The sequence below is a fragment of the Microtus oregoni genome, unplaced genomic scaffold (assembly GCF_018167655.1).
Source record: "Microtus oregoni isolate MIOR12 unplaced genomic scaffold, Mior012 000038F_ref0000394, whole genome shotgun sequence".
In the NCBI taxonomy this organism is placed as follows: Eukaryota; Metazoa; Chordata; class Mammalia; order Rodentia; family Cricetidae; genus Microtus; species Microtus oregoni.
The window spans coordinates 23,003,554-23,015,908 of record NW_024543097.1 but is presented as its reverse complement, the minus strand read 5'-3'; the positions used below and the strand labels follow the sequence as shown (position 1 = coordinate 23,015,908).

At 52.7% G+C, this 12,355-nt stretch overlaps 1 protein-coding gene across 11 annotated transcripts in view; it reads right to left on the bottom strand.

The window, feature by feature from the left end:
- Positions 1 to 12,355, bottom strand: part of LOC121433523 (kinesin-like protein KIF1A) — an 87,520-nt gene that overhangs the window by 50,120 nt on the left and 25,045 nt on the right. For all 11 annotated transcript variants that reach the window (XM_041631975.1, XM_041631976.1, XM_041631977.1 and 8 more), the window contains exons 3-11: positions 10,006 to 10,082; positions 8,969 to 9,148; positions 8,230 to 8,295; positions 7,193 to 7,371; positions 5,983 to 6,094; positions 4,785 to 4,862; positions 4,003 to 4,068; positions 3,261 to 3,278; positions 1,225 to 1,300 (exon numbers count right to left, since the gene is read on the bottom strand). In XM_041631975.1, the coding sequence (XP_041487909.1) occupies positions 1,225 to 1,300; positions 3,261 to 3,278; positions 4,003 to 4,068; positions 4,785 to 4,862; positions 5,983 to 6,094; positions 7,193 to 7,371; positions 8,230 to 8,295; positions 8,969 to 9,148; positions 10,006 to 10,082 (852 nt within the window). The remainder of the gene's footprint in view (positions 1 to 1,224; positions 1,301 to 3,260; positions 3,279 to 4,002; positions 4,069 to 4,784; positions 4,863 to 5,982; positions 6,095 to 7,192; positions 7,372 to 8,229; positions 8,296 to 8,968; positions 9,149 to 10,005; positions 10,083 to 12,355) is intronic.

The following is a 12,355-nucleotide window of genomic DNA, read 5'->3' as shown; positions in this document are numbered from 1 at the left end:
GAAGACACTGAAACACAGTCCTGTGTGACGGGGACAGTGGCAGGTCAGGGGTTCCTTGGCTGCCCCTTGGCTCTCATAGCCATTTTTCAGTCTCCAGTCATGGGCCCCTTTTCCTTGTAGCAGAGATAAGTTGTGGAGAGTTCGTTTTTGTTTTATTATTTTTGTTTTGTTGCTGTTTATTTGTTTTGAGATTGATTTCTATATTTGTGGCCAATATTTTTTTTTGACTCATTTCTACCATTTCCATTGGAAGTACTCTCCTCAATATGCCCTTGCTCTTGCCTGCTTTACCTCAGAGAACCGTGTCCTTGGGGCCACATTTCTGAGGTGTGGCTCTCCAGTGCATCTCCTACAGAGACTGTGAGGAGAGAAAGGGTTGGGCACAGACCCCAAGGGTCTCTCTATGAGAGGATTCTCCCTGAGGCTCTCCTCTAGGGCTAAAACTGCGGCCCTGTGAGAAAGGCCTGCTTCTGGCTTAGATCTCATCCCAGCTGAAGGGACAGGTAATTGTGGCAACACCCCTGTCCTCTCACTAGGGCCCATGTGGCCCTACATGCTGTCATCTACTTGGGGCTGCCATGACACGATGCTGGCCTGAGCTGAACATCAGCCTAGCCAGTTGTGGGGTGCAGAGTCATGTAGCCAAGGGAGCCAGGGAGTCCCACCTAAGATCTAGCTTATCACTCTGAGGTGGCAGCTTCTCCATTACAAAGGCATCCAGAGAGGACCCTGAGGTGAGTTTGGAAAGGATGGGTTTTATGCTGTACATCCATCAGCCTTCATCTATCGTCTCTCCCCACTTAGAATTAAGGGCCCTCGAATATCAGTCCCTCAAATTGTAGCAGGTCAGCAGTGCTCGCAGAACCAAGGGCTAGGTCCCTGTTACAGACAAAACTAAACTAAAAATTCAGAGAAGGGTGGGAACTTGTTCAGGTGTCATAAATAAGTTTACCCAGAAGGTAGACACCAAGGCATGTGGTCTTTGGGTCCCAAGGGCCATTATGGCCCCTCAAACTTGCTTTGGTTCACCCACCTTTGCCCCAGACCTTAAGGGCTGTACTATGAATCAACTGGCCCTTCCAAGCTTACTTCAGACTTTCCCAGAAAAGGCAAGAGGCTGCATTGTGGCTGAACAATGAAATGGTTTTTTTTCCTCACACAGAGATGGGCATAGCACAGAGTGGAAGCCAGAGCCAGGTGACCAGGGATTTGGCGCATGCTCACCCAGGTTTTCCCGGAGAAGCCAGGTCAATACGGAGTCTCGATAAGGGATGAAGTCTGTCTTCTTTTTTTTCTTGTTCTGTGGGGACATTCAAGGTCAAGTCTGTGTCTACTGGAAGGGAAGAGAAGGGAAGAGAAGGGAAGGGGAGGGGAGGGGAGGGGAGGGGAGCGGAAGTGGGGAAGGAAGCAAGGACCATGTTCTCAGTGCCTCCCTAAACTTCACCTGAATCCTGGGGTGCCACTTCCAGGCAACTCCAATCTGGGCTGAGATCAAGGCCAAGCTAGCACATCCTTCCGGCTCCTCCCTCGCTCTGGTCCACTCACTGGACTCGAGGCCAGGAATGATGACATCACTGGCCACTGTGTCTCCCCCCTACTCCACCAGGACAGCAGCCCCTTCCAGCAGGGGGGAAAGACTTCCCCACAATGAGGCACTTCCAATATCCACACAGTCTGTTCCTGACAGAACACTCTCCTATCCCTAGAAGCCAACTCTGAGCCCCTCCTTTAAATAATTTACGCTCCCGGGCCTCCCCTGTGCATGGGCACCCTCCATATTCTTGACCCTGGCTTCTCATGGACACTCTGTGAGGGACCTAACAATGTTGTAAATTACAGATACATAGTTACTGCCCAATGTCTACTAGTTCATGGTGCATTTGTTTGCAAATCGGTAACTGAGCATCTGTTGTGGCCCACAGACACAGCCCGTCCCCTGAGCCGTCATCTCTCCCCACTCAGGATTCACGCAGCAAGGAGAAGGGTAATATCAGTCCCTGGAAACCTAGCAGGTCAACTCTAAGGGAGGCACACAGGCACCATCTCAAGGGCTGTTCCGTTTCCCCGGATCTGCACAGTTCATCGTCATTCCTAGGACGATTCCTAGGACAAGCTCCACTACCTCACAACCGAATACATTTTGGATGTCCTTACACCACACCATCAAAGTGGGCTTCAGAACCATTGCCCCAACTTCTCTATGAGCAGCCTGCAACAGTGCCACCCCCCATGCCCTCCCAAAGCTTGTCCACACGAGGCACCTCCTGTGTTGCCTCTGGAAACTCAGTACAAGAAAAACTATTTCTGGTTTGGTTTTCTAATCTAGTTCCTGAGGTTGAATTCTCTGCCATATATTGTATTTTTTTTTGTTCCCACAACTGGCATTTGTCACTTCAGCCAAGGAGCCCGAAAGTAGCCCATTATTCTACTGTTCCCATTCCATCCCCTGGGAGCCGGTCCAGCTGTCCAGTCTTCTCTGCCTCTCTCTCTCTCTCTCTCTCTCTCTCTCTCTCTCTCTCTGTCTCTGTCTCTCTCTGTCTCTCTCTGTCTCTCTCTCCCCTCTCTGCTATCTCAAGCCTGAACCACTACCACACTGACTTTCTACTCTCCCGACTACCATGCCAGGCCACCTCACTCGTAATCTACACTCTCGCCTGAGCGTGGACAGCCCTGATTAATCTGACTCAGTACTGCTAAAAATCCACCCACTCCTTTCTACTAAATCACAGCCAGATTCTGATGGTGGACCCAAGACCTCACACCCATCCTCAGGCCCGTGGCCTTCCTCCTCATCGACAGCTGCTTCCTCTCCAGGTTCTGTTCCTCAACCAGCAGCTTCAAAGCTCACTCCATTCCGAGAAGTTTTTCATCAAAGTCCCTCACACAGCTCCTACACTGTCCCCACAAGGTCCTCTGCGGCGTCACTGGCCCTCACTCGGTCTCTCCCAGTTAAACACTGCATTCCTCAAGATGGTCCTCACAGCAGTGCCCCCCCTTCGCCACACTGTGTAGAATGCATTCCAATTTGCAATTACATTTTCATGTTCCTATTTATTGTGCCTCCCTCCAACTGTGGAGCCATTTGGGTTGTTCATCCTAAGACCCGGCTGCTAGCACCGATCCCCAGCTCAGAAGCACACTGTGCTTCCTCATTAAGTGAATGAATGAGGTGTTGAGTTTTCTGATGGAACTTGCACAGTAGGGAGCCGGGGCCAAGGACTTCTGACCCTTCTCCCTTGAAGTTGAAGCACTCAGCTTACCTTGTTGGGTCCAGAGTCCTGAAAAACAAAGAACAAAAAGAGTCTGAGAACCTGGAGCAAGGCTAGGGTCCAAGGGTACAGCGGACAGAAAGGACAGGCTGGTTCCAGAGGGGCAAATGGCAGACGGGAGCCCAAGTTCATGCCAGGTATCTGTCATTCACTGCCCAGGCACAGCTGGCTACCCTGAACTGATCGTAAGAGTGTGACTTCTCAGGCTGTTGTCACACAGCAATCTTTGTATACACTTAATAATTTCAGAATAAGATACAGTCTCTAGAATCTTCCCTGGTGTTTTTTTGGGGGGCGGGGGTAGAATGCACTGTCCTATGGAGACACCTAGCTCTTCACCTCCAAGGACTGTGGGCTCCCTCTAGAGGATGGTTTTACCAGACCCGCAATGGTGGAAGCTAAGCACTGCGTTACCAGTTTATAAGGACTCCAGCCCAAGCTCACAGTTGACATGTGGTAACCCTCAGAAAGGTGCGATGAACGAGGCCCATCGTCCCTTTTTTACAAGTAAGAAAACTGAGGTTCAGGGGAGTAATTCTAGATTGTTATTTCATTTCCAGCTTTGTGGCACTCTCCCCATCTCTGAGTTTTCCATTGAGCCCCAGCTCTCTCTCTAAAGATAGAACCTGGAACATGCGTGAAAGACACCCAGCTTTTCCTCGGGGACAGGTGAGGGTTACTCCTCTGTAGCCCACCCCACCAATTTAGCTCCAGAAGCCTGGAGCCCACTCACCATTTCAGCTAGGGCAGAGATGACCTTCCCCAGGGTGGTCAAAGATTTGTTGATGTTGGCTCCCTCCTGTGTGTGGAGAAGGTGGTCAGGATGTCAGCTGGCACCCAGAGCCTCTTGATCTAGCAAGGTCCTTCTCTGGGGCCTGGTCTGTGGGGTATGGGGCTGAGACCCTGAAGCTGATCTCTGAGGTCACTAGGGACAGAGGATGCTGCGGCAGGCAGCTAGCTGGTCAGAATTCCAGGATTCTTGCTCAACCCCCATCAGGACCTTAGATAACCTCTCACACGTCTGAACCCACACAGAACAACCTACAGGGGCCCTTCCCAGTCAACAGATCACGGGCATGCGCCAAATGCAGATGCTCAGGAAACTAAAAATGCTCCTTCCTGACACACAAGATTGTTTTCAGAGTGGGTACGCCCTCAGGACACAGGCTAGGCAGCTCAGTCCACGGCTGCCCCACAGCCTATCTCCCTGGGGCGGGAAGCAGAAAGTCCTGGAGATGAAGTCCAGTGGTAGACACTAGGAGCTTACTCTCAGACTGGTGTCTGTTCTTGTTCACTGGAGCCGGAGTGCCAAGACTGATATTCTGTCTACTGAAGACCAAAGGCTCGGGCCCATGTATCCCACCATCTCTGTTTAGGCTTGCCTTTGGTGGTGGCCCAACCTTGTCCATCCCCAAACAGACTCCCTTTCCAGCCCACCCTGGAGCAGCAAATGCTTGGACACTGGACCTCTGAGCAGATTTACTACTCTCTCTGGTCATGATACCCTGGCCCTACCTTGAGTCGTGTGCCCTTGGCTCCTGTGGAATCAGCGCGTTCACTGCCAGCCAGGTCCACCAGGCTGATTTTGCTCACCTGAAATGGCAGATGCACCGAATGCAATCTCCTGCTGCAAGTCCCTGATTTGAGACTGTTGCAGGGGCATCTTGTCCCTCTAGGGATAGTCTCATGAGCTGCTTGAGGAGCTATGGCCACACTCCTTCCCTGAGGTCCCCCCAGTTTCCTTCTGCACCCCCAGTCACAGCTTTTTTTTTGACGTTCTATCCCAGCGAGATACCACACTACCCCTTCAGAGGCTGCACACACCTCCCCCAGTCCTGCCTCCTTGGGCTGGGCATACTGTACAGCAACACAGGAGGCAGACGCAGGGCATGTCACCCATTTCCACAGATGTCTCTAATCATCTGTAATAGATTTTGAACCCAGGTTCACAAAAGGCCATGGCTGTCGCTTAGCTGCCTCATAGGACACTGGCCAGGCTCCGTGCAGGGAAGCAGTCAATCACATGACCCCAGGAAGGCACAGCCTCTCCTGATTCGATAGTGATGTAAGAGGGACCCTCTCAGAGAAACCCTGGCAGTAAAACCTTGCCTTCTCCAGTGACCTCAGCCTTCCTCTGCCTTCCTGAGCCTCTTCCTATGTCATGGGACGCAGCTGGGAGCATGGCACCAGGCCTAGGTGACCCCAGCACTATCAGGGACCCCACAGAGACCTTAGAGGAGACTTAGCTCCTCTACAGAGCTCTTTTCTGAGGCGTCTGAGAGAACGTTTGCACAGGAGGACCTTCTGGCAAAGGGATGGCAAGAGGCCCGGAATGATTCTGCTACCCTTCCAGAAGCCCACAGGTTGGATAACTAAGACAAAGACCGCAGGAAACAATACTCAGACAATGGTCCAGACCCACTGAGAAGGCCAACGTGTGGCTTGGAGGAGGGGCATCTGGAGCAGGAACTGCCAGGACTGTGCTCCTCAGCACAGGCACTGTGCTCCCTCAGCATAGGCACTCTACCTAAGAAGACACTGCTCACCACACGTCCTGTTCCCGGTTGGGACCCCACCACTCCGGGAGGAGTGGGAGACCCTGCCCTACCAGCCAGTATCAAAGGCCCGCAAATAACACTGTAACCCTCCACCCTAGCCCTGTGGCAGCTACCACCCGAGGTGGAACCTGCCCGCCCAGACCACGCTTGCTCACTTTCTCCGTGGTAATGTTTGTCTCGGCATCATGGCGCTTTTGGGTGAAGATGATGTTGAAGACGGCGTGAGAACGGCTGCTGGTCTCGTTCATGTTTGTGGCCGCCACAGTCCTGGGAGCAGGAAGCTGAGTGAGGTTATCTGTCCTTTACCCAGGGGTCAGACGTGAGACTTAGGTAGCAATTTGCTCACCTAGGTCAACGGCAACGGGACTCAAATTCTGCAGTCTGGCTGTGACCACACCGCCTGCCAAGACTCAAGCCCAGTTTCTGCCTGCTGGTCCACCGTGGAGGTGCTCAGCCCTCAAATGGTGTCTCATATATGGGGGGGGCGGGTGGCTACAGAGTCTCTGGTGCTTCCTGTTACTGAGGCTCAATATCACCCAACTGGACAGAAGTCTTCACAAGTTTAATGTGGGAAAGCCTCTTGGAAGGGACCAATACCCACCACTCATTTATCTCACGCCACTGCAGGTACTCTGGGGGTCCTAGGAGGGTATCATGTCCTCAGTAGCCATACCCCACAGAAGGTAACATAGGCCAACTATGTGGCTGTCAGGTAAAATCCCAAAGCTGCCTGGGACCGGTGGGGGTTGGTTCCAACACTGCCCCAACCTGCCAAGCACCTCACAGAATCTCCCAAGATGGAATTCACTGCAAGGGCTCAGAACCTGGCATGCGAGGGTCACACTGTCCCTTACATGCACTGAGGGACTTTATGTACAACCCTGAGGGTCTGTCGGGGTAGTTCAGGACACACACACATACACACTACCTCAGGAACTGACAGCAATCACCTGAGCAACCTGAGGCAATCAATGTATGCAGAAGAACCATCATGACACCCAGTGTCCCAGGCTAAAGGGGGTGGATTGCTTATGGCCACCATGATGAACCTCACAGTTTCTAGGCTTAGGCTTGATAAAACAGCTGCCCTTGGACAAGACTGGACCTGTTGGTATTGCTATCAGAGCCTAGTTACCGGAGGTGGCAGAGTCACACAGCCCATTTGCTCAGCCCATGAACAGCCCTCATCACGTGGGAGCCAGGGCCTCTCTCAGGCTGAAACAGGTCCTCAGTGACCTGGTACACGAAGCCCATGCTGCCCTAGGAGTCACCACACAGACCTATCGGGAGGTAAAATCAATAGTCCCCCCAAAGACCAGGTCAGAGGTGGGAGTGTGGCTAAAGAAGACAAGTCATCCCACTTACCTAGCCTTGTTCCCTGAGTCCATGAGGTCCTGGATATCATTGTAGGAGGTGACAGCCAGTTTGGAAAGGTCTTCCACATAGGGCCCCAGCAAAGGGTGCTCCCTCACACGCAGGTTGCCTTTATTCTTGGGGTTCAGGAGGTCACGGACCCGCTCACAGTAAATCTCCATGTAGCTGACCTGCAGAGCAATAGCATCAAGACCCCCAAGTGAAACCAGGCTGTTAGGACCCCAAGTAAGGCTAGGCTGCAGCATCAGGACCCCAAGTGAGGCTAGGACACACCATCAGGACCCCAAGTGGGGCTAGGCTGCACCATCAGGATCCCAAGCAAGGCTAGGATGCACCATCAGGACCCCAAGTGAGGCTAGGATGCACCATCAGGACCCCAAGCGGGGCTAGGATACACCATCAGGACCCCAAGTGAGGCTAAGCTTCACCATCAGAACCCTGTGGCAAGGAAGAAAGTTGATCCCTGAGAAGGGCACACAGGGCGTCTAGCCTGTGGCCTCTACGTGAGGTGAATGTCATCCCACCTCTAGCTGTCCAGTCCTCCCTCTATGTAACTGACCAACAGGACCAAGCTATGCCATCAGGGACTCCAAGGCAGGATAGTGGCTGCCTGCCTACTGGGCAGGGCACACATGGGTACTCAGCCAGGGTCAGCCTACTTCCCCCTGCCCTGCCCTCTCCCACTCAGAGCCATCTTAAAACTAATGACATGGCACAAGCCCCTGTGGTCACCCTGGGGGCACCTCAGCTTCAAGAATGGAGCCACAGTATAGCTCAGGCTCTGTGGTGTCTGCCCCTACATTGGGCTGAATAAACAGCTATGTAATAAACACCTGCCAGGGGCCAACTTCCCATCACCCCTCCTTAGCGCTGAGAGTCTCCAAGTCCCATGTGGGCATGCTGACACAGTCATAGTGTGGATAAGTAACAGGAATAGATATTCATTTTAGGTCAGAAAAGCATCACCAACCACACCTAGAACTCCCCAGATCTACACTCAGAAACAGGCAGCAGGCAGGAAGTCCTACCTCCACTGAGTAGGACATGTTGTCATTGGTCGTGTCATTGATTCGAGAGAAGAGGTCTTCGCAGAGCTGCAAGGAGGGAGAGAAACACGTTAGTGATGAGGGCTGGTGACTCAGAGCCCCGCCCTCACGGTGCTGTGGGCAGATTGTACCCAGGCAGGGGTGCTCCTTTGCCCGACCCCTCTGCTTCCTCCAAGATTCACATTCCAGTGTAAAGACTTGAATCCAAGCACCCCACCTCCTAACTCTAGTGTCCCCTGGTTAGTATCTGACCCTTTCCTAAATCACCTGTCACCCCATCCTCATCTGCACAGAGGCCGGGGCCACTGTTCCTCAGCTGACCCAGCATCCCTCCTTCTCTGAGCAGGACAAGTATGGACCCAGCTTGGATCCAGAGACCTCCTTCTGGGAGGAGAGAAGTGTTGGAAGATGTCAGACTTATAGTGGCTTCTGAGGAGTCGTCTATAAACATGTGGTCACCTCTTGTACGGGCCACCTGATATCTATCCCGGGTCCTCACAACCCCCCCATAGAACATCTTCCCAGCTGGTGTCTTATCTTGTGGCTACACCCCCATTGGGTACTGTCAAAGGCTGACCCCCTCCTGCAGCCCATCCCAGGCCCTACTCCTTCCCCCATTGGGTACTGTCAAAGGCTGACCTCCTCCTGCAGCCCATCCCAGGCCCTACTCCTTCCTCCTCTTAGGCCTCCTCCTGCTATCCTTTCTAGGCCCCAACCATGCCTGTGGGATGATGCCTTGTTGGTCCTTCTCTTGCTTGCCCATCATGGTGTAGGACTTGCCAGCCCCTGTCTGCCCATAGGCAAAGATGCAAACATTGTAGCCCTCGAAGGCATGCTGTAGCATCTCTTCCCCAATGTCTCTGTACACCTGCTTCTGAGAGGCATAGTTGATGTCCTCAGGCTGCAGAGAGAAGAGGCATGGCTGTAAGAGATTGTCCCTGAGTCGTTGGAGCCCAGATGGGGTCAGAGCCTTAGGGTGAAGGGCTACGCATCCTGTTCCTGACTAGGAGACAGAGGGTGCCTGGACAGCGGAGGGGAGCAGGGCAAAGAGATCACAGCCGAGTGTAGCATGTGCAAAGACCCAGAGATAAGAGCTCAACCCAGCCAGTTCCTGTGACTGTGGTGGGTTTAGGGGCTGAAAGAAGGCAGGGCTCCAGAGATCAGGGACCATGTAGGCTGGACATTATCCTGAGAGCAGAGGGTTCCTCAGGCAGAGAAAGTATGGCCAAGCCAAAGGGCAGAACTGTGGAGGAGGACTGGATATGGGGGAGGCAGCACTGAGGAACTCCAGGGCTACATCCAGAGATCCAGAGGCCAAGGAGCTTGAGGGCACAGACTGCATGCTTCTAAAAGAGCCAGAAAGAGGTGGACTGTGACCAGGGCTTGATGTGGACAGGATGCGGGGGCTGGGGAGGGCGGAGTCTAGAGTCCTCAAGTCTCCTCGGGCTTTCACGAGTCTGGAGCTCCCGGGCAGGGCTCAGCTTTGGGATTTCTGAGTTTGGAATGTTTGGGAAAGGGGAGAAGACATAAGGGAATGGTCACAACTGTGATGCTGGGACTGTGAACAAGAGGATCTTGTCCTTAGAGGTTGGTGACCAACTCAGGGTGACCCTCCAGGTGAATAGGGTAGCGCCTTCATTCCATTTTATAAGAGAACATGCAGCTTAGGGAGGTCTCGGGACTCCCGAGGGTCACACTCCAGTCAGGGCTGGGCCAGTATTCACAACACCATCCTGCCTCTCCCCAGATGCAGCTCACCGAGGTATGTGACCAGTAGGAATAATCGAAGCTGAAGCTCTTGGGTGTCTCCTTGGGCTGTTTGGGGTTGACAATCGCTGCAAAGGACACAGATAATGAGGTTGGTTAATTCTATGCAATGGAATCCCAACCATCCAGATGGCATCCTAAAGTAGAAGCCTAATCCTCAGAGAATCCCAGGCAAGCCAGACCAACCCTTAAACTAGATGGGACAAGAGCCCCACTTACAAACATGCAAGAGTCTCTGCCCTTCTCTCTGGGGTGGACTCATGGGTGTCAGAGAGCATCACCAGGCCAGGCCTGTCATCTGGTGACTTCTTCCTGAAGACAGTCACACTGCAGGCTCCAGCTCCCTTATGCTATGGTTCTACAGCCTACTGGTCTACCTGCCCTGCCTGGCACACTTGTACCTCCAAAGCAGCTGACGTCTAGAGCACCCTGGCACATTGCCAGTCCTACCTCCTGCAGGCACACTCTCATGCCTGCACAGCTCATTTGGGTGTTTGTGGGTGGCATGCTCCCATTCTTACAGGGGAGGTATTCACTGCCAGGCATAACACAATCCCCTTCTCTCTTGTCAGTAAATGTCTTCTAGCCTGTTGTTACCACCCAGGCTCATGGGCCTATCCCCTGGCTTGTTCCTCCTGAGGTATCACAGTGTCTGCCTCCTCTCTGCTCCTCACAGAGGCCCTATCCCAACCCCAGAGACCCAGATGACTGAGGCAGCATCTTAGTCCCACAGCCAGGGGACACAGTCTGAGTGAGCACTGATGTGTCACCAACAGCTAGGGCCTGAAGTTTCCCGGGAGAGACCCCCATTAATCCGGGAGGCCCACAATGCCACACCATAGCCTATGACATCCATCTCCAACAGACCTGACCAACAGCACCAGTAGCCATAGAGAGGGGACTTGGTTCCCACATCCTAAGGCTGTGCTCTCCAGGTTGTCAAAGACAAAATACCTAGGGCTGGAGAGATGGCTCAGTGGTTAAGAGCATTGTCTGCTCTTCCAGAGGTCCTGAGTTCAATTCCGAGCAACCACATGGTGGCTCACAACCATTTGTAATGAGGTCTGGTGCCCTCTTCTGGCCTTCGGCATACACACAGATAGACTATTGTGTACATAATAAATAATAAATAAATATTAAAAAAAGACAAAATACCTGTGTATGATAGAGACTTGAGGACCCCAGGCCGGATGCACACACTGCCCTGAGTTCTCACATCCATAAAGGACATGCGTCCATCATAGTCATCATCAGTTCTGGAAAGCAAAGCTCTCTACCGCCAGGACTCTGTCAACTTGGGACTAGTCTTCCTCAGTGAGAATCACAACAGAGCCCTTAGAATCCCTGGTCACCTACCAGTCTGCATCCAAGATGACTTCCTGCTACAATATGAGGAGGGCCCAGACACCTGTTCTCAGTCATAAATAAATTATTTTCTCAAACCTGCACCCACTTCAAAATGACGCTCCTGGTATGTCAAGGTGATTTTGTTTGGAGATGGGGGGGGGTCACTGCAGATGGAGTGTATTAAAGTGACATCATCAGAGGGACCCTCATCTAGTATGACTGATATCCTTACAAAACGGAAAAATTCGGGGACACACACAGGGAGAACGCTGCATCCTGTTAAGACAAAGATAAAAAGCACAACACCAAAATCCATCTGCATTCCAAGAGCTCTGCAGGGGCCTGGGGGAGATCCTCCCTCCCCACCTCAGGAGGCCTCAGCCCAGACTATAAATCTGCAGCGTGGCTGGCTGTGTAGTACATTCCAGAAGTTAAACTAACCTTCCATGATTTGTCATGGCAGCTCTACCATTGTAACAAACTCAATGTCCCTCAAGGCTCTGGTCAAACATCCGGCCCAAGAAACACAGGGAGACCTCTCTGCTCAGACCTTACCTGGGTCCCTAGACACAGTGACTGACCATTTATTTATGCCCTACCACAGCACCTCAAGTGGGCAGTGGTGCAAACTGACCTAGTTTCATGTTCTGGGACCCAGGATCAGTGGCCTCAATGCAGCCAGAACCCGAGCCGTGGAAACGACTGTGGTGCCTTCTTCACTGCAGCCTGAACTGGGCCTCTGAAACCCCAGTGAGTAAGCCAGGACCCCTTTGTTTCATGCCACCATCGCCCTACCTCTGTTGGCTCTGCTCCTTCACCCCTTGTCCTGTGGATCAAAGCCTCCACATAGTCCCAGATTCCCTATGGCTGCCCCATTCTCATTCCCGGACAGGCCTGAGCTCCGGACTCCATGTTCCAACCGCCCCATCCTCTCTGGCTCTGATGGGGTCCTGGTATTAGAGGTATCAGTGTACCCCCATATGGGCCCTAAGCT